At 33.5% G+C, this 22693-nt stretch overlaps 1 protein-coding gene across 31 annotated transcripts in view; it reads right to left on the bottom strand.

Moving 5' to 3' along the window:
- Positions 1 to 22693, bottom strand: part of LOC127728563 (hemicentin-1-like) — a 147424-nt gene that overhangs the window by 55988 nt on the left and 68743 nt on the right. For all 31 annotated transcript variants that reach the window (XM_052236001.1, XM_052235999.1, XM_052235998.1 and 28 more), the window contains 13 exons: positions 18726 to 19004; positions 18177 to 18455; positions 14438 to 14722; positions 10836 to 11014; positions 10571 to 10676; positions 9230 to 9514; positions 8285 to 8557; positions 7674 to 7841; positions 6809 to 6937; positions 5016 to 5205; positions 4241 to 4323; positions 2330 to 2520; positions 1991 to 2072 (listed from right to left, as the gene is read on the bottom strand). In XM_052236001.1, the coding sequence (XP_052091961.1) occupies positions 1991 to 2072; positions 2330 to 2520; positions 4241 to 4323; positions 5016 to 5205; positions 6809 to 6937; positions 7674 to 7841; positions 8285 to 8557; positions 9230 to 9514; positions 10571 to 10676; positions 10836 to 11014; positions 14438 to 14722; positions 18177 to 18455; positions 18726 to 19004 (2529 nt within the window). The remainder of the gene's footprint in view (positions 1 to 1990; positions 2073 to 2329; positions 2521 to 4240; positions 4324 to 5015; positions 5206 to 6808; positions 6938 to 7673; positions 7842 to 8284; positions 8558 to 9229; positions 9515 to 10570; positions 10677 to 10835; positions 11015 to 14437; positions 14723 to 18176; positions 18456 to 18725; positions 19005 to 22693) is intronic.

Below are 22693 nucleotides of genomic sequence, written 5' to 3'. Positions count from 1 at the left end.
GCATGTGACATGGTTAAGATTATTCTGAATTTAGTAGCCCTAACTCGAGCAAAATTTTGTTATTTAATTGCATCTTCTGTCATATAAATGACGTCGTACTACATTTCTAGTTACCTTGTACTCTTAAGTGTTCTGTCATATAAATCAAGTCCTACTAGATTTCTAGTTACCTTGTACTCTAAGAGTTCTTTCATATAAATCACATCCATCTATCTAGTTACCTTGTACTCTAAGTGTTCTGTCATATAAATCATGTCCTGCTACATTTACCTTGTACTCCAAGAGTTCTGTCATAAAAGTCACGTCCTACTATCTAGTTACCTTGTACTCTAAGTGTTCTGTCATATAACTCACATCCTGCTACATTTCTAGATACCATGTTCTCTAAGTGTTCTGTCATATAAATCATGTCCTACTACATTTCTAGTTACCTTGTACTCTAAATGTTCTGTCATATAAATTACGTCCTGCTACATTTCTAGTTACCATGTACTCTAAGTGTTCTGTCATATAACTCAAGTCCTGTTACATTTCTAGTTACCTTGTACTCTAGAGTTCTGTTATATAAATCATGTCCAACTATCTAGTTACCTTGTACTCTAAGTGTTCTGTCATATAACTCACGTCCTGCTACATTTCTAGTTACCATGTACTATAAGTGTTCTGTCATATAACTCATGTCCTACTACATTTCTAGTTACCTTGTACTCTAAGTGCTCTGTCATAAAACTCACGTCCTGCTACATTTCTAGTTACCATGTAATCTAAGTGTTCTGTCATATAAATCACGTCCTACTAGATTTCTAGTTACCTTGTACTCTTAAGAGTTCTGTCATATAAATCACGTCCAACTATCTAGTTACCTTGTACTCTAGTGTTCTGTCATATAAATCATGTCCTACTACATTTACCTTGTACTCTAAGAGTTCGGTAATATAAGTCACGTCCTACTATCTAGTTACCTTGTACTCTTTAAGTGTTCTGTCATATAACTCAGGTCCTGCTACATTTCTAGTTACCATGTTCTCTAAGTGTTCTGTCATATAAATCATGTCCTACTACATTTTTAGTTACTTTGTACTCTAAGTGTTCTGTCATATAACTCAAGTCCTGCTACATTTCTAGTTACCTTGTACTCTAAGAGTTCTGTTATATAAATCATGTCCTGCTACATTTCTAGTTACTTTGTACTCTTAAGAGTTCTGTCATATAACTCATGTCCTACTACATTTCTAGTTACCTTGTATCCTAAGTGCTCTGTCATAAAACTCACGTCCTGCTACATTTCTAGTTACCATGTACTCTAAGTGTTCTGTCATATAACTCAAGTCCTGCTACATTTCTAGTTACCATGTACTCTAAGTGTTCTGTCATATAAATCATGTCCTACTAGATTTCTAGTTACCTTGTACTCTAAGAGTTCTGTCATATAAATCACGTCCAACTATCTAGTTACCTTGTACTCTAATGTTCTGTCATATAAATCATGTCCTGCTACATTTACCTTGTACTCTTAAGTGTTCTGTCATATAAGTCACGTCCTACTATCTAGTTACCTTGTACTCTAAGTGTTCTGTCATATAACTCAGGTCCTGCTACATTTCTAGTTACCATGTTCTCTAAGTGTTCTGTCATATAAATCATGTCCTACTACATTTTTAGTTACTTTGTACTCTAAGTGTTCTGTCATATAACTCAAGTCCTGCTACATTTCTAGTTACCATGTACTCTAAGAGTTCTGTCATATAACTCATGTCCTACTACATTTCTAGTTACCTTGTACTCTAAGTGCTCTGTCATAAAACTCACGTCCTGCTACATTTCTAGTTACCTTGTACTCTAACTGTTCTGTCATATAAATCACGTCCTACTACAATTCTAGTTACCTTGTACTCTAAGTGTTCTGTTATATAAATCATCTCCTACTACATTTGCTTTGTACTCTAAGTGTTCCGTCATATAAATCATGTCCTGCTAAATATCTAGTTACCTTGTACTCTAAGTGTTCTGTCATATAAATCACGTCCTGCTACATTTCTGGCCATACATGTATAACTTCCTGTATCACCTGCCTTTAATAAAACTATTAATTGTTAAAATTTGAAAACAAAAGTGCACATGCTGAAATGTTTCGCCTGCTTTACTAACTGAATTTTATGTAGAAGATATTTCTATTGTCTGGAATATAACTACTTGTCCACTGTTAATTACAGTTGTCTCATTGAGATCTACTGTGTATTTTGTATTTTCTGCGATATATATTTACCAATAGATTGTTTATTACCAGTTTATCATGTACCATTCACATGTATTGTTGATATATAATTACCTGTAGATCTAAAATTGCAAGTGTCCCATTGATATCAACTGTGTATTTTGTATTGTCTGGGATAATCTGTCTAGAATCTTTCAACCATGTTATTACTGGTGGTGGTATTCCACTAGTGTCACATGGTATGTTTAATGACCGTCCAACTGTAGATGTGAGTAGGTTGTTGTTTCTGTTGATAGTAGGAGGAACTGAAACCAAATTTATAACTATCTTAGTAAAACCCCAAAGATAAAGCAATGTACAAAGGTGTTACCTTGTAAAGACAACAAAAGGTCAGAAAGAGAACTCCATATAAAATAAGAAAATGTGGTAAGATGCATTTTAAAGCATTATTCTATTCACTTATGTAATGGCTGAGGGTACACTAAACTACAACTATTTATGAAGTAAAATGTTCAATCTAATCAACTGAAAGAAGAAAAAGGATTACCTCCCATGACCAAGGCTTCCAAAACGGTCATATATGCCGGACATTTGAATAATGTCCGGTAAAAGTCCGGCTGGGCAAAGCATGAAACTGTCATCTACTTTTTAGTTTTCAAGGCTTTAAGAGACGGTCATTTTAACATAATTCGCGATCTTTTTGACCCAACGTTTTGCCTTTAACAGCCACACATTTCCGGTCATAAAAGTGACATGATCATTAAGTACTATCAAAACAACCCCTATTTTAATACCTTCTCATTTTAATCAAGGCTAATTAGTTGTCAAACAGCTGAAATTTACCTGTTCAGGTGACAGGTATACTATTTTGAACCGGACATTGATCGGTCTATTCAAAGTTATTTTCTTACATTTCAGCGGTTTGCATCTAATTAATATAGTCAAAAAGATTTAAATTATCAGAAATACGTTTACAAATATGATTTGATGAAAAAATTAAAAAGGTGAAAATGAAAAATCGTCATAACCACGTTGTTTGAACCTAGAGACATGTCTCTGTTTGAACTAGTACACATGTGCGCATTTAATTTAATTTAATTATGCATACTAATTTCTTCAAAAAATGCTTAAATTGTCATTGATACCTTTATCTCACATTTATTTCGAATATTTTCTAGAAGAAATAACTTAGAAAGAGCTACTTCCACTCATTCACGCTTTGCAAACGTACACGGAATTTACGTATCCGTCTCTGGTCCATGTTTTACCATTGTCACTCAGATAACATCCGGTATAAAAACGAAAGTAAAGTTTTTGACAACGTTATTTTGCACAAATAAAGAGTCTAAGGTAGATATAAGTAGGCTGATGTTGCACACTTCGAATGATGCACTGCCAATTTAACAGTTTACGTCAGAACTTCGAATTTGAATCAAAGAAAATTTAATATCGTTTTTTTTAATGTCAATCATTAGGATGGCCAACTCGGCAACTGATTTATTCAGATTACCATAATTGCCTTTTGTTTATTTAGTCTTAAGGGATTAAAATCGGGATAATAAATAAAATGTCCGGCTGGCTAAAAATAATTTTGGAAGCCCTGCCCATGACTCAGTGGGAGACAAAATGATATACTGTGGATTCATTATTATTCGTTGGATACCAATTTTCGTGGATTTCGTTTGTACAGTTGAACCACGAAATTAAATGTTCAACGAATGACAAATTTTCTATAGGCTTGTATGCAGACTTCGGCAAAACCATGAAATTAAATATCCACAGATATGTAAGTTTTCCTTAATCCACGAAAATTGGTACCCACGAAAAATAAAAGAATCCACAGTATAAATTAATGTTATATGTAAAAACCAATTATTATTCTATACATTTTTTTTATTGAATTTATAGAAGCCCTTTATCAAATCTCTTTGTTTAAATATAATTGATTTAAACAAAAAAATGTTTGAATTGAAAAGACTCACTGTAATTAAAATACATAATATTTAAGTAAATCTACAGGAGTACCTTGAACTACTAACTCCATCTTTATACTGTCCTCTCCTGCTTTGTTTACAGCCTTACAGGTGTAGGAACCAGCATCTTCTGGTCTGAAAACAAATTTACATATTTTATAATATTCAACCCTTTTTTAAATTTGATGAATGCTCCTATGCACAAGATAACAAATGCATGACTAACTTTATATGCATCATAAAATAATGATATTGAAGTTATCATTTTCTCTTGGACCTCTAAAATGTCCTTCATATGTTAAAGCTAGTCGTCCTGATTTGACACTCTACAAGGAAAGTCAATGATCTGAGCACTCTATAATGGCAGACTTTAGCAGTGTAAATGTCCTTACCTAGAACATGGTAAAGCTAGTCATCTTGACCTGAGTAGCAATTGTAGACACCAATGAAAATGGATAGCTGGTTGCATGGTTGTTATACCTCCAGAGGCAAATGATATGGATATTCAGGCCGAGAACAAGCAATATGAATATGAACCCTGCTTTGTACAAGACCAAAACACTGAGCTGGATATTTAATGTATTACTAGTTCACATGGTAACAGTTTGCAGTAAGACATGTCACTCTAACCAGACACATTATTCTGAAGTTGTGCTGACCAGTCTTTGTTCTAACTCCTAAATGCCAACTGCTTAGCAGAGAAGCTGCAATTACAAATTTTAGTCTATGATTTGACCTAGCTGGGAATCAAAGCCACAACCTCCCCCACTGGAAATTAGCACTCTACCATGAGACCACAGAGGTGGTTGCAACATTAATGACCTTACCTAGAATATGGTATAGCTAGTTGACCTGATCTCAGCACTCTATAATGGTAATCAGCATTAGATATTTCAATACCATCCTTCTCCCATGTTATTTTTGGTTCCGGAGTACCAATATTATTACATAGTAAAACAATATCTCGGCCTTGAGAAACCGTGAATACTGTCCTACTGGATGATATCTTTGGAGGCACTGAAAGAGAATCATGGTGAAATGAAAATCACAGGTACAAACTAATAGTTGATGGTTCTTCAAAATGAGAGAAGTTTCTCAGCTACAAACTCATTGAAGGGTGACAGCCACAAGATGAGATGTAGCCTAAAAACATACCCGAGTTTGAAAGACAGTATTTGTTATCTGTTTATCTCTATTTGCCTATGCAATATCAATAGACTTATATATCAAATCATACATTCTCTATCTACTCGACTGAGAAAATACACTATTACTGGAGTAGATTATCACAAAAAAGATCAAAGGAAAATTTGAGTAAACTGCAATAAGTTGCATGTATTAAACTGCTCTTTAGATAAACTAATGGAAAATTCAACAAATATTCAAAGAGTTCTTTCATATCTTGTTTTTTAATTAATATTTGTATTTGAATAAAGTAACAGTATTATAATCCACATTACCTCAAAACTCTTTGAGTGGAGTATAACTAAAAAGTGGATCACCCTTACAATCTTGTTACATATAAAATTCTTGCCATACTGTTAGATAATGATCAGAGATAAGTGATATTTTTATTAACAAGAAAAATGGATTATTAATACACAGCATGTTGACATGTATCATCGCACATGCATTACCTGTCCTTTATTGCCGATTGGGTATTTAAGTTCAGCTTATATCTATTAATAACAACCAATGATATAAGGAATTCCCTACTGGCCACTCTTGACATCTCGCTCTCTAATTGCTTTGTGAGATGTGGGAAGGGAACCAATCAGAACAAGGCCCTTATTTCAAATTATCCAATCGGCAGAGATAATTAATTAATTATCATCCTTTTGTTTTAATTACTGCGCGCCTCATTTAGGCATTCCAGATAATACAACTGCATGAAGCAGACGCATTGCAATTTGGCATTAGCGAATTTAAAATATATATATATATTGTCTTTAAACATCGATAAATTTTACGGGAAAAATTGGTTTAAATCCTTGGAAATGGATATTTCGGCAACGTTGTTAAAACCAGTGAAAGTATAGAGAACTTTTGTCTGAGTAGCTTAATTCCCGAGAATGATATTTAACAGTGATACACTGTAGACTTTTGTGCACATTCCGGCGATGGAAAATTCAACAAATATTCAAAGAGTTCTTTCATATCTTGTTTTTTAATTAATATTTGTATTTGAATAAAGTAACAGTATTATAATCCACATTACCTCAAAACTCTTTGAGTGGAGTATAACTAAAAAGTGGATCACCCTTACAATCTTGTTACATATAAAATTCTTGCCATACTGGTGGATAATGATCAGAGATAATAAATGGAATAAAAAGTCAGTTTTTATTGATTTAAAATAGATTTCATATAGGGTTGGCATTAGTATTCTTATTGTTAAAACCATAACAAAACACCTATTGAGTTTTAAACTTAAAAAATATTGTTTTTACTGTGAATAAAGGTGAACTTACTGTAAACAATATTATTAACTTTTCCTTCATACAATGCTTTTTTTTAAAATAATGTCTGCAATTCTGTCTAATCTATACATCTACACCATATCCCTTCTTTTTTTTCTTTCTTCCACACATTGAACCTTTGTATGTGTACTATAACCTACCTGATACTTGTAACCTGACCTGACCAATAGCTGTGCCAGCATTGTTACGAGCTATACAGATGTAAATTCCTGAGTCGCTTATATCAGTCTTCAGCATTCTCAGGGTTGAATTATCTATTATCTGGTAATCTGAAATCATATCTTTTATATAAGTTTACATCTAGAGAAGCCTTGTCATTTTAAAATTAAGATGGCTTATTTTACATTGCTAGAGTTAAATTACTATGTTATGCTGATTATTCTGAAAACCGGAAGCCTGTTTTTATCACAAAAGTAACTTCACAACAAATGAAAAGTTTTTTTTTTTAATATTTGAGCAGAAAGAAAGTGTATCTATTATACTTTTAATCATACTCTTATTTATCTGACAGTGAAAAACCTGTGACTAAGGAACGATATATCAGAAATGTTTTTCGAATCAAACAGTGTGTTTAACAACACTAATGTACATTAAATCAAGTAAATCAGTAAATCAATCCAAGCAAACTCAAGTTATGGTACAACATGTAAAAAAATTTACTTAAATATGACAATTTAAGTCCCATTACTCTGGGAAGACACACCAAAAAATTTTAAAAATTGAAAGGGAATTTCTTTTATCTGTACTAAAATTATGTAAAGTTTGAAGAAATCAATCCAGAATGGAGTTCACAATTTGTTATAAATTGCCTTAAATTAAATGCAAAAGATTGGTAAAATTCATCATTCAAGGGCAATAACTCCTAAGAAGTCGTCTGACAATTTTAATGTTACAGGACAGAAGGTAACTCTCAGGGTTACAGGGTCATCACATTCATCCAATGTGATGTGTTTTTAGTCCTTATTTGTTAAATTGTCCAGACCATACAGCAAGAGAAAAGCATACTAGAATTAGATGACTGGATAGTCTCAGGATACTCTGCAAGTATGGAAGCTCCTTTCTGCCACATTATCCTAGGTGGAGGATAGGCTTCTACATCACAAGGTAGTTCTACACTTTGTCCCACCACCACAGATAATTCAACTGGATCCTGATTTCTCATCTTTGGCCTTACTGAAGATAAACAAAATATATAAATTATTTCATAAAAACTTTAATATACTCATGCATATGGAATGACCATTCTTTATCTCGTATTTAATTATTTGAAATTGGTAAAAATTGAAGGACTACCAAACATTACTATTATTTTATTTCCATCTTTTTGCTAGCCAAGGGTTACAATTTGGCCCCCTCTACTTCACCCATGACAGATTCAGACAGAATTTGTGAATACAGCACTGCACCATCTAGTGACAGATAGAAGTCACTCCCACTCTGACTACATCATTCTTGACCAATGAGAGCACTTGTTCTATTCTTAGTTTTGGGGTGTAAAATATGGCTGTGTCCAGTGTTTACAAAATTTTGTGAAGCAGAAACTGCATATATACGTTGACATTCCATCATTTGCATGAGATCTTTAAAAGTGATTCTAAATATTCTTTATAGCTTACCCTGTACAGCCAGACTAACATGTCTTGTAGCATTCCCTGCTGGGTTAGAAGCATGACAAGTATAATCTCCAGCGTCCTCTAATTGGACTGATACAAATTCTATAGTTCCTTGTTCCTGCATGGTATGACGTAATCCAGTAGTGGGGAATGGTTGACCGTTCTTTTCCCATGTAACAACTGGTTTGGGTAGGCCATCTGATTCACAAGGCAACCTAACTCTTGTGTTAACAACACTGGCAACATGTCTTTGTCCTTCTCTAATGGTAGGTGGCACTGAAAAAACAAAAAATATTTGGTACAACATTTTATACATTACAGCAAGTGGATTCTGATCACTGAAGCATTGACTGAGTCTACATCAAAATGAACAAAAGAAAATGCACAGGATAGAAATATTCCACTTATTATTCATTTTTATTTACATCAGACTTTGAATTTCCTCTAGAACAAGACTTTTTTACCCAGCAACACAACTAAAGGTATAGCTTTTGACAATGAAATTCCACTTGAAAATGGTGACCTGTTCCCAACCCCAATACTGAAAGTACATATTCATCAAACTTTGGTACTTTGTGCTTATTTTTGTTTGTTACTTAACACTCACAAACATGTTTAAACCACCCCACATTCTTTATATGCATATCCGAAGTCAGGAGCCTGCAAGTCAGTGGTTGTTGTTGGTTCATGTCTGTCCTATTTCTTTTTCCTTTGATCTGTTTCACATTTTTCATGTTGGGGCCTTTTATATTTTACGGTATGGGTTTTTCTCATTGTTGAATGTCGTACAGTGACCTATAATAGCTTATATCTCCCGTCATTTCAACTCAGGTGGAAAGTTGATTCCTGTGCAATCGTACCCCATCACCTTATTTTTATCTTGACAACCACTTCAACATCAAGACTTATGTTTCCTGTAACATTACTGACAATATATTTGCAACAAACCTTGAACTTCAACCTGGAAATCCAGACTTGTGTTTCCTGCCACATTACTGATAATACAACTATAGAATCCTGCATCATACAACTGTGTATTAATAAACAAAAGCTGTCTCCCATTATTTAAGATCCTGTGAGATGGAGAACCATATTCTGGTATAACATCCCCACGGTATTTCCATGTTAATTTTGGAGGTGGGACACCACTGGCAGGACAATCCAAGACATGTTGATGATTTATTGTTACTTCCTCCTTCTGTATGGAATCAGAACCATTTACTTTCGGTGGAACTGAAAAAATCATATATATATCATCAATCTGTATTCAGTCACTTTAAATACTTGATATCTTAGATTTATGCATCAGGTATATGTATTGCATACATAAATTGAGAAATACTCATCAAGAAAAGTTAGATCAAAGTATTTCTCTGATATACCAGCTGAGTTATTTGCTCTATTGGAGTCTCATGTTGAGGTCAATATACTCACCAATATCATTTAGATCAAAGTATTTCTCTGATATACCAGATGAGTTATTTGCTCTACTTTTGCCTTATGTTGAGTTCAATACTCACCAAGAACAGTTAGATATAGGTATTTCTCTGATATACCAGCTGAGTTATTTGCTCTACTTGTGTCTCATGTTGAGTTCAATAATCACCAAGAACAGTTAGTTCAAAGTATTTCTCAGAGGTATTTGCTCTGCTTATCTTTCCAGAGCATGTGAGATCACCCCTGAATTTTGGTGAGGTTCCAGTTGCTGAGTCTTTGGTTTTCTAGATTTCTGTGTTTTGTGTAGTTTGTTTTTTAATCCTTTTTCATTTTTTTGCCATGACAGTTTGTTTTTGATTTATGAGTTTGAATATCCCATCAGTATCTTTTGCCTCTCTTGTTCAGTCTTATGCTGTGCAATAATCACCAAGCAGAGTCAGATCAAAGTATTTTTCTGATATACCAGCTGATTTATTTGCTCTACTTGAGCCTTGTGTTGAGTTCAATATTCACCAAGAATAGTTTGATCAACTGATATACCAGCTGTGTTATTTGCTCTACTTCAGTCTTGTGTTGAGGACAATACTCACCAAGAACAGTTAGATCAATTAAGTATTTCTATCATACACCAGCTGAGTTATTTGATCTACTTGAGTCTTCGTGTTGAGTTCAATACTCACCAAGAACAGTTAGATCAAAGTATTTCTCTGATATACCAGCTGAGTTATTTGTTCTACTAGAGTCTCATACAGAGTTCAATACTCACCAAGAACAGTTAGATCGAAGTATTTCTCTGATATACCAGCTGAGTTATTTGCTCTACTTGAGTGTCATACAGAGTTCAATACTCACCAAGAACAGTTAGATCAAAGTATTTCTCTGATATACCAGCTGAGTTATTTGCCCTACATGTGTATCTTCCTTTGTCATCAACTTGACTACCAATAAACTGAAGAACCTATAAAAACCAAAAAATTCAAGTAAATTTCTAAATTTTACACAAATTTACTGCAATCACAATATCATATTTTTAAATATTTTTTTTACCCTTAACTACAAATTTTTACATCACAAACATAGACATTAATGGAAGAGACTATAAAATTGCTAGAAATACCTGCCCTTCTGTCATTATCCTAATATGTGGGTATTCAGACAGATCTAGTGGTTTATTTTCCTTCAGCCATGTGATATCTGGTCTTGGTATACCATTGACAAGACATTGTAAGTTTACAGGATTTCTGACAATGACTGATGACTCTGTTACTGTTCTCTGTCCATCCATTACAGGGGGCACTGTAGGATAAAATATTTATTAAATAAGGAGGCTTAACATCCATTACGGGGGATACTGTAGGATAAAATATTTATTAAATAAGGAGGCTTAACATCTATTATGGGGGGTACTGTGGGATAAAATATTTATTGAATAAGGAGACTTAACATCCATTACGGGGGTACTGTAGGATAAAATACTTATTAAATAAGGAGGCTTAACATCCATTACAGGGGGTACTGTAGGATAAAATATTTATTAAAAAAGGAGGCTTAACATCCATTACCGGGGGTACTGTAGGATAAAATATTTATTAAATAAGGAGGCTTAATGTGTTTGTTTTTTTGATTTTGCCATTTGATTGGGGACTTTCCTATTTGAATTTTCCTCGGAGTTCAGTATTTTTGTGATTTTACTTTTTATGGGGGTCAACATTCTAATTATAAACTCCTACTCAGATCAGTACTAAGGTCGACCATTCTAATAAATTATAAAGTTTATCATTCAATAATGTTTAGTAAAACATCTGATTCAACTGCTTCAACAATACATAATTTCCTCATGGTATGTTAAAAATTTTCATATGATGTTGTATTATCTTGAACATTTTTACAGTGACATATGATTAATGTTGAATAAAATGCTACGCTGGGCACAGCTTGATACGACCGCAGAGGTCAAACCCTGAACAGTTGGGGCAAGTATGGACACAACATTCAAGCTTGATACAGCTCTGAATTTGGATTGTGATTAAATATTTGACACAGCATAGGTTTCTGACACAGAATGAATGTGGTCTAAGAACTTAAAAAATTTTAATTTACCTATTATGGTCCAATATCCAAAATCTAAATACATACACTGTTAGATTCAGCATATCAAAGATCCCCAAGAATTCCATTTTTGTTAAAATCAAACCAAGTTTAATTTTGGACCCTTTGGACCTTAATGTAGACCAATTTGAAAACGGGACCAAAAAAGGGAAATAACTCAAACTGAATAAATGATATGAAATAGTTCTCTAAAATTAGATATGATTTCACCACTAAAAATAGTTCTCTAAACTTAGATATGATGTTATATCTATTTTCAAATATTTAATCAAAAATCTAAATACCACTTAGATTCAGCATATCAAAGATCCCCAAGAATTCAATTTTTGTTAAAATCAAACCAAGTTTAATTTTGGACCCTTTGGACCTTAATGTAGACCAATTTGAAAACGGGACCAAAAATTAAGAATCTAAATACACGGTTAGATTCAGCATATCAAAGAACCCCAATATTTCATTTTTTTTTTCATATCATTATTATTTGCTTTTATATATAAATCAAAAATAACCAACTTAAAATGGAAAATTTTAAAGAAAAAAATAAAGGAAAAAAATCCCCCCCCCCCCCCAATTTTTTGAACCCCCTTATGATTCATCACCCCCAAACTCAATCCCAGCCTTCCCTTTGTAGTATGGTACCTTGCAGTACAATTTCAGAGAGATCCATACACTTGAACACAAGTTATTGTCTGGAAACTGTAACTAGAGGCTCTCAAGAGCCTGTGTCGCTCACCTGTATTTACTGATGCTTTGGAAATTGTGTAAAATAAGGTTAAAATCATAATTAATAGTATTAGATATTAGATATTATAATGATATCTAAGATAATAACAAAAAACTGCAAAATTTTGGTAAAATTACTAACTCAGGGGCAGCAACCCAACAATGGGTTGTTGGATTCGTCTGAAAATTTCAGGGCAGATAAATCTAAATCTGATAACATTTTTGCCACCTGTCAGATTTGCTCTAAATGCTTTAGTTTCAGAGATATAAACCAAAAACTGCATTTTACCCCTATGTTCTATTTTTAACCAAGTCGGCCATGATGGTTGGAAGGCGGGGTCATCGGACAAATTTTTTAAACTAGATACCCTAATAATGATTATGGCCAAGTATGGTTAAATTTGTCTCAGTAGTTTCAGAGAAGAAGATTTTTGTAAAAGATTACAAAAATTTACGAAAAATTGTTAAAAATTGACTATTAAGGGCAATAACTCCTGATGGGGTCGACTGACAATTTTGGTCATGACAACTTATTTGTAGATCTTACTTTGCTGAACATTATTGCTGTTTACAGTTTATCTATAATAATATTCAAGATAATAACCAAAAGCTGCAAAATTTCCTTAAAATTACCAATTCAGGGGCACCAACCCAACAACAGGTTGTTAGACTTGTCTGAAAATTTCAGGGCAGATAGATCTTGACCTGATAATCAGTTTTACCCTATATCAGATTTACTCTAAATGCTTTGGTTTCAGAGATATAAGCCAAAATCTACATTTTACCTCTATGTTCTATTTTTAGCTATGGCGGCCATCTTGGTTGGTTGGCGGGGTCATCGGACACATTTTTTTAAACTAGATACCCTAATGATGATTGTGGCCAAGTTTGGTTAAATTTGGCCCAGTGGTTTCAGAGGAGAAGATTTTTGTAAAAAGCTAACAACGACGGATGACGGACGCCAAGTGATGAGAAGAGCTCACTTGGCCCTTTGGGCCAGGTGAGCTAAAAATGCTTGTTCTTTGGCCCCAAATTCCTAAACGTTTAGGGCATTTACCCCCAACTCAAACCCAGCTTTCCCTTTGTAATATGGAACCTTGTAGTACAATTTCATAAAGATCCAATAATACACTTTTAATACACACAAGTTATTGTCCTGAAACTAGAAAAATGCTTGTTTTTTGCCCCTTTTTGGCCCCTAATTCCTAAAATTTTGAGGCAATTACCCCCAAAATCAATCCCAGCCTTCCCTTTGTGGTATGGTACCTTGCAGTACAATTTCAGAGAGATCCATACAATTGAACACAATTTATTGTCTGGAAACTAGAAAAATGCTTATTTTTGGCCCCTTATTCCTAAACCTTTTGGGCAATTACCCCCAAACTCAATTCCAGCTTTTCCTTTGTGATATGGAACATTGTAGTACAATTTCAGAAAGATCCATACACTTACACACAAGTTACTGTCATGAAACAAGAAAAATGCTTGTTTTTTGCCCCTTATTTGCCCCTAATTCCTGAAATTTTGAGGCAATTACCCCCAAAATCAATCCCAGCATTCCCTTTGTGATATTGAACCTTGTGGTACAATGTCAGAGAGATCCATACACTAACACACAAGTTATTGTCTGGAAGTTACAAAAATGCTTATTTTTGGCCCCTTTTTGGCCCCTAATTCCTTAACTGTTGGTACCATAACCCTCAAAATCAATCCCAACCTTCCTTTTGTGGTATTTAACCTTAGAGTAAAATTTCATAGAGATCAATTCACTTAAACTAAAGTTATTGTGCAAAAACCAATGTGTCTTCGGATGGCGACAACGTCATACCAATATACGACCGCAAAAAATAAAAATACAAGTACAGACACAAATGAGTGTTTATTTACCTCTCACTTCTAGATTGAAATGCTGTTTGTCAGATCCAGCCACATTGGTAGCTTTGCATGTATATTTCCCAGCATCCTCCACTTTAGCATTACTGACCACTAACCTCTGGTCTTGATTCAGCACCTTTAAATCTTGATATGGAAAGTCAAAGAATGGTATCTTGTCTTTCAACCAAATAATAGAAGGTGTAGGAAAACCAGACACAGGACAATCTATATGTACTGTCTGGTTCTCAATGATGGAGAATTCCGTCTGTAAATTACCTCTATCTATTGCAGATGGCACTGTAAATATTTAATTCTATGTATTTATATCTTAAACTGTATAATAAAATATTTACCTTATTCTAGATACTGTTTCCAAAACTAAACTAATTCAAATTTGATATTATGAATGAAATCAATTACTGTGGATTCATTTTAATTCGTGGTATACCAATTTTCGTGGGTTTCGTGGGTCACAGCAAACCACGAATTTAAGAATTCAACGAAGAATAATCCCGAGAAATGTGTATGGAGTCGGATGTTTATTTCCGGTTATGTTATGCAGTTCTAGTATAGTGTTGACTAGCAATACACATTGTAACATAACACGTGTTTTTAATGAAAGAAGATAAAAGTATTTTGATTACATCAATAATAAATATATCGAATATCAGTGATAATTTACTTTTTAAAATTGATTAAAACTGTTCATGGAAAATAACTGCAAGTTGTTAATTACCGTGTCATAGTTTGGTTTACTGGTGATTAAGAATCAATAGAATTAAGTACGGGGATATTGCCCGTAGGTAATATTGTTTATGACAGGTGCATGTATTTTCACACCTTTTACTTATATGACTGTTTATTATATCGTGATTAGGGAAATGAGCTTTCAATCATAGTGTTTTGAATGCCTTATAAAATTCCGACAAGAATTTATAAATTGTAAAACAAACAAATAATTAGTTGTCTCTGTCCATTATTGTAATAGAAGTTTTCAATGAACACTTTAACCTAGAATGACCAAGCGAGGATTTTGACAATTCAAAACTTTTTCAATGAATTCCTTCTTTTTTGTTTCTTTTATTATTGATCAAACCAAGGAGGTTATATGATCTAAATCAAAAAGAAATCCACGAATTACGTATCTGATTGATTTTTTTTTGTAATCAGCGATCCACGAATTTACGTATACCACGAAACGTCTTTTTTTCTCTATCCATGAAAATTGATACCCACGAAAATAAATGAATCCACAGTAACTTAAAATAAAAGAATAAATAGAATTTCTTAAGAAAATTTTAAGTTTATTGTCACTGTCTATATTTGCAAACAATTTTAGTCGCTAACATTTCACAGTGGAAACTGGAAGCCCAATTAGTTTACTAAAAGCATCCTGTCATTTTTGATAATGTCAAGGGCAATATGAGTTAATGTAAGATAAATATAGTGGCTTTGTACAATAAAAGATCAATCATGACTACCTTGTCTATATTCATCTGCAATAAGCTCGTTCAAATACCGTCTTTTGGTATGTATAGTGCGCACATTTATACCCTGGGTCATGTTTCTTGTAAGAGGGGTGCACGTTATACATGCCTACAGACATTTTCTTAGTCTTTTTTTCAGGTCCAAACTCTGACAAAAAATTTCCAGGAGAAGTGAAGAGTACGGAATATTTTTGCTAAAACCTCGATTGTTTTTATGTTTTACATGTTATATTCGTAATATGTATCTTATTGTTCTTGATTTGTCAAGTTTTATTCAAATAAACTAGATGTGTCAAAACGACACGTATGTCCCTGTCTCAAAAAGTTGAAAAATCTGCAATTTCAACAACACATGTGGACATAAACATGCATGGGTAGTATCAAGCTCTCAAGACCAATTCTAGTTTGATGAAAAATTTCCTTGATCAATGAGTAAATAAATTTAAAACTATCAGCAAACAGGAAGTGGATGTACTGCAGATCTAACAAGATGTGTTGAAACGACATGAAAATCAGCATAGCGGAACAAAACATAAACTTGATCTGTAACTCATCAAAGACATCGTGGTAGTCTCACATATCAAAAATCAGCGCAAAATCTGAAGGCGTATAGAAAAAAAGTCTGTATAACTGTGATTTTCAACAATTTTCAAAGTCTTAAACCCTTAATTTCAGCAAAATCAGCGGCGCGGAACTAAACTTAAACTTGATCTGTAACTCATCATGGTTAACTCATATACCAAAAATCAGCCCAATATCTAAAGGCGTTTAGAAAAAAAGTCTGTATCACTGTGATTTTCAACAATTTATAAAAGTCCAAAGCCCGTTATTTTGGCAAAAATTAGTGGAACAGAACGAAACTTAAACTTGATCTGTAACTCATCATGGTTAACTCACATACAAAAAATCAGCCCAATATCTGAAGGCGTTTAGAAAAAAGTCCGTATAATGGTTTGTTGCGGAATGTCAGAATGACAAAATGACGGAATGACGGACAAGGGTAAAACTATATGGCCACGACAACTTTGTTGCGGGGCCATAAAAACATTTTATACCTCTGTAGTTACGTTTATCTTATAAATTTGACCATCTGTTTGCAATCCGGAAATTTGCCATGTCTTAATAAAGACACAATAAAGCTTTTGTTGTCGGTTAAATTAGCCTCTGTGTTCCTTGTTGTCATAATATCTGAAGGCGTTTAGAAAAAAGTCTGTATAATGGTTTGTTGCAGAATGATGGAATGACAGAATGACAAAATGACGGAATGACGGACAAGGGTAAAACTATATGGCCACGACAACTTTGTTGCGGGGCCATAAAAACATTTTATATCTCTGTAGTTACGTTTATCGTATAAATTTGTCCATCTGTTTGCAATCCGGAAATTTGCCATGTCTTAATAAAGACACAATAAAGCTTTTGTTGTCGGTTAAATTAGCCTCTGTGTTCCTTGTTGTCATAACTTACTGTTTTTGTATGTGTTCATCATGGAGAGCAGAAGAAAAGTGTATGAAAATTGAATAAACCACGCTCGCTTTGAAAAGATAAACCACCATTTTTTCTAATGTATCAGGTGATTGCCAGTCATGTGGGTCAGTCATGTGACTTGATATTGTAAAGTGATGATTTAGTCTATGAGAAGTTTATTTTTATAAATACGTTTCTACTTTGTAACTTTTAAACAACGTACTGTTTAAAACCGTTCATGAAATTATGATTTAAAACCTGATAATCCCATAATTGTAACCTGAAAGAATTTAATTCGGAACAAGGTGAACCTGTCACTGATTTGTTTTGACATTGATTAGACCCGTTGATTGAGGTGTGATAATCCGGATTAACAGCTAGAATCAGCAAACAAAAAATAAAAATAATGAGATTTTAACAATTTATTACAGCACTAATGATGTTAATGATAATCATTTGACTGATTCGTAATTATGTTATTGTTTCAATCAGAACATTAATTTGGATATTTAATCTTGTCCTTGATACTCAAACAATTTATTAAATTTGGTTTTAAAAAAACAAACTTAAATGCAGATTTATCTCAATCTAATAAAATTCTTATTCATTTGTCAGAATATTTGCAATTTCATATTCAATGGGCACTATACACCCCAAAAGACGGTATAACAGATTTGACAAAAGCTATTTAAATTTCACACACAGAATACACAGTTTGATGTTTTGATCAATAAATCAAATTTATTTCATGTATGAGAGCTTCAGCACCATGTTAATCAACATGTAGAAAGACTTACACTGAACAGTCAGTTTGAAGTTTTTATTCAGACTTCCTGCCTCATTCACTGCTTGACATGTATAAGTGCCACTATCACGGATTTGAGCCTGTCTTATCTTTACTTGTCTATTATTACGAAGTAGCTGATGCCTTTCAGTCTCCACCAATGGGATGTTGTTAAATGACCATGTGACATCAGGTAATGGTACACCCTCTATAGGACAGTCTAACAGCACAGTACGATTCACACGTACTTTAGGGTTATAGATGACATTGGACTCATCAATGGAAGGTGGAACTGTAAGGTAACAAATGAACATTTACTTGCAAATATAAGGTGTTCTTATTCAGACTCAAGTATATTTTTTTTATTAATCATGATTTCTCTAGACTCAATTGAACAGTTTTTCCTTTTAAGTCTTAAGCTGAGTTTATAACATAAGAATATAGTTATTTCATATATAATCATATGCTTACACCTATTTCCATTTTAAATACTTTCAATAATCTTATTAGCATGTTTATTGAAGATTAAGTGGGAATATATAGTATATCCTATAATTGATACCAAGCACAAGTAGAGTCATATCTTGTTCTGTTTTCCCTGCAGTATTTGTTGCTGTACATGTATAATTCCCTGAGTCTTCCACTGTGGTATTTATGATCTTAAGTTGTCGTCCATTGTTCTCTGTCAATATATGGTTACTGTTGACCAATAACCATCCATCTTTATACCATTCAATAACAGGAACAGGGGTACCAGATGCAGGACAATTCAGTACGGTTGAATGACCTGATACAACTTTGGTAATGTCATTATTAGCTGAATCATCAATAGATGGAGGTACTGAAAGTACAGAAGAAGAAAAAAAAAACAACAAATAATTAATATTTGATGAGAATCTTTTATCATTGTTTTTTAAGTTTTATCCCAGATGTAGGACATAGGGAAAATGTTTTCATGTGGCCAGTTTCATTATTCTTTTTTATTACAATGGTCTTTGAATGCACTTGAATATTTTTTTCAATTGGCAACAAATTCAAACATTTATGCTACAAAATAATCTAAATATATTTTTCTTAAACAGAGAAAAGTAATTTTTGTTGCAAAAGCATCTACAAACCAAACCATTAACATTCCTACTACAAACCAAATCATTAACATTCCTACTACAAACCAAATCATTAACATACCTACTACAAACAAACCATTAACATACCTACTACAAACAAATCATTAACATTTCTATTACAAACCAAACCATTAACATTCCTACTACAATCCAAACCATTAACATATCTTCTACAAACCAAACCATTTACATACCAAACCATCAACATTCCTACTACAAACCTAACCATTACCATACCTACTACAAACCATACCATTTACAAACCAAACCATGAAAGTCATATGAAACGAGCTTCTTGTAATTTTAATGTTATCAAAATATAACGGACAAATGATGTTTCATTCAGTGATTGAAGGTAATTAACTTTGGAGTCTGTTGCCTTAGTTTACCAGATTGTGACATTAATAAACCATCAACACAGAACATGTGAAGCATGTGACAAATAAGTAGTAGATAAAGCCATGATATTATTTTTTGGTATTTTCCATGCGTTTTCATATGTTAATTAAACTTTTCCTTAACAGTTGTTAAATGATTTGTTGTATTAAATGTGTTCTTTAAGAATCAATTATTACTATTTACCTTCCAGTGCATGTTTTTTTACATTCTTTCATCATGGTTTTCCCCTCGCACTTGTGCGATGCAGTGGGCGAAGTTCTTACAAGAAGTCTTGTAGTTAAGTTCACTGCATACGGGAAACCAGAGGCTCTAAAGAGCCTGTGTCGCTCACCTTGGTCTATGTGCATATTAAACAAAGGACACAGATGGATTCATGACAAAATTGTGTTTTGATGATGGTGATGTGTTTGTAGATCTTACTTTACTGAACATTCTTGCTCCTTACTATTATCTCTATCTATAATGAACTTGGCCCAGTAGTTACAGTGGAAAATATTTTGTAAAAATTTACAAAAATTTACAAAATTTATGAAAATTGTAAACTAGAGGCTCTAAAGAGCCTGTGTCGCTCACCTTGGTCTATGTGCATATTAAACAAAGGACACAGGTGGATTCATGACAAAATTGTGTTTTGGTGATGGTGATGTGTTTGTAGATCTTACTTTACTGAACATTCTTGATGCTTACAATTATCTCTATCTATAATGAACTTGGCCCTGTAGTTTCAGTGGAAATTATTTTGTAAAATTTTACAAAATTTATGAAAATTGTTAAAAATTTATTATAAAGGGCAATAACTCCTTAAGGGGTCAATTGACCATTTTGGTCATGTGACTTATTTGTAGGTCTTACTTTGCTGTACATTATTGCTCTTTACAGTTTATCTCTATCTATAATAATATTCAAGATAATAACCAAAAGCTGAAAAAATTTCTAAAAATTACCAATTCAGGGGCAGCAACCCAACAACGGGTTGCCTGAATGGTCTGAAAATTTAAGGGCAGATAGATCTTGACCTAATGAACAATTTTGTTTTTGAAAGATTTGCTAGAAATGCTTTGGGTTTAGATATATGAGCCAAAAACTGCATTTTACCCTATGTACTATTATTAGCCATGTCGGCCATCTTGGTTTGAGGGCGGGGTCATCAAACACAATTTTTAAACTACATACCCTAATGATGATTGTTTACAACTTTAGTTAAATTCATCTTAGTAGTTTCAGAGGAGAAGATTGTAAAAGATAACAAAAATTTACGAAAAATTGTTAAAAATTGACTATAAAAGAGCAATAACTCCTTAAGGGGTCAACTGACCATTTTGGTCATGTTGACTTATTTGTAGAACTTACTTTGCTGAACATTATTGCTGTTTACAGTTTATCTCTATCTATAATAATATTCAAGATAATAACCAAATAAGGCAAAATTTCCTTAAAATTACTAATTCAGGGGCAGCAACCTAACAACGGGTTGTCCGATTCATCTGAAAATTTCAGGGCAGATAGATCTTGAGCTAATAAACATTTTTACCCTTGTCAGATTTGCTCTCAATGCTTTGGTTTCAGAGATGTAAGCCAAAATCTACATTTTATCCCTATGTTCTATTTTTAGCCATGGCGGCCATCTTGGTTAGTTGGCCGGGTCACCGGACACATTTTTTAAACTAGATACCCTAATGATGATATTGGCCAAGTTTGGTTAAATTTGGCCCAGTAGTTTCAGAGGAGAAGATTTTTGTAAAAGTTTACGGACGACGGACGACGGACGCAGGACGACAGACGACGGACGCCAAATGATGAGAAAAGCTCACTTGGCCCTTTGGGCCAGGTGAGCTAAAAATTGACTATAAAGGGCAATAACTCCTTAAGGGTTCAATTGACAATTTTGGTCATGTTGACTTATTTGTAGATCTTACTTTGCTGTACATTATTGCTGTTTACAGTTTATCTCTATCTATAATAATATTCAAGATAATAACCAAAAGCTGCAAAATTTTCTTAAATTACCAATTCAAAGGCAGCAACCCAACAACGTGTTGCCTGATTGGTCTGAAAATTTCAGGGCAGATAGATCTTGACCTAATGAACAATTTTATCTTTGTCAGAAATGCTCTAAATGCTTTGGTTTCAGAGATATGAGCCGAAAACTGCATTTTACCCTATGTTCTATTTTTTAGCCATGTCGGCCATCTTGGTTCACTGGCGGGGTCATCAGACACATTTTTTAAACCAGATGCCCTTATGATGATTGTGGACAAGTTTGGTTAAATTTGTCTTAGTAGTTTCAGAGGAGAAGATTTTTGTAAAAGATAACAAAAATTTACGAAAAATGGTTAAAAATTGACTATAAAGGGCAATAACTCCTTGAGGGGTCAACTGACCATTTTGGTCAAGTTGACTTATTTGTAGATCTTACTTTGCTGAACATTATTGCTGTTTACAGTTTATCTCTATCTATAATAATATTCAAGATAATAACCAAAAACGGCAAAATTTTCTTAAAATTACCAATTCAGGGGCAGCAACCCAACAACGAGTTGTCCGATTCATCTGAAAATTTCAGGGCATATAGATCTTGACCTGATAAACAATTTTACCCCGTCAGATTTGCTCTAAATGCTTTGGTTTCAGAGATATAAGCCAAAATCTACATTTTACCCCTATGTTCTATTTTTAGCCATGGTGGCCATCTTGGTTGGTTGGCCGGGTCACCGGACACATTTTTTTAAACTACATACCCCAATGATGATTGTGGCCAAGTTTGGTTAAATTTGTCTTAGTAGTTTCAGAGGAGAAGATTTTTGTAAAAGTTTACGGACGACGGACGCAGGACGCTGGACGCAGGACGCAGGCCAGGTGAGCTAAAAATCGGCGAAATAGTGTACAGGAAGACAATAATTCAATAGCAGTAAATTTATGAAGATTTTGATGATATAAAGGATTTTCTTTTAAAAGAAAGTTCATGTACACTTATTTCATAGTAACACTTAGCCATTAAAGTATA

This window comes from Mytilus californianus, unplaced genomic scaffold (assembly GCF_021869535.1).
Source record: "Mytilus californianus isolate M0D057914Y unplaced genomic scaffold, xbMytCali1.0.p SCAF_2, whole genome shotgun sequence".
Taxonomy (NCBI): domain Eukaryota; kingdom Metazoa; phylum Mollusca; class Bivalvia; order Mytilida; family Mytilidae; genus Mytilus; species Mytilus californianus.
Note: the sequence above shows the minus strand (reverse complement) of the source record. Positions and strands in the feature narration are given on the sequence as shown.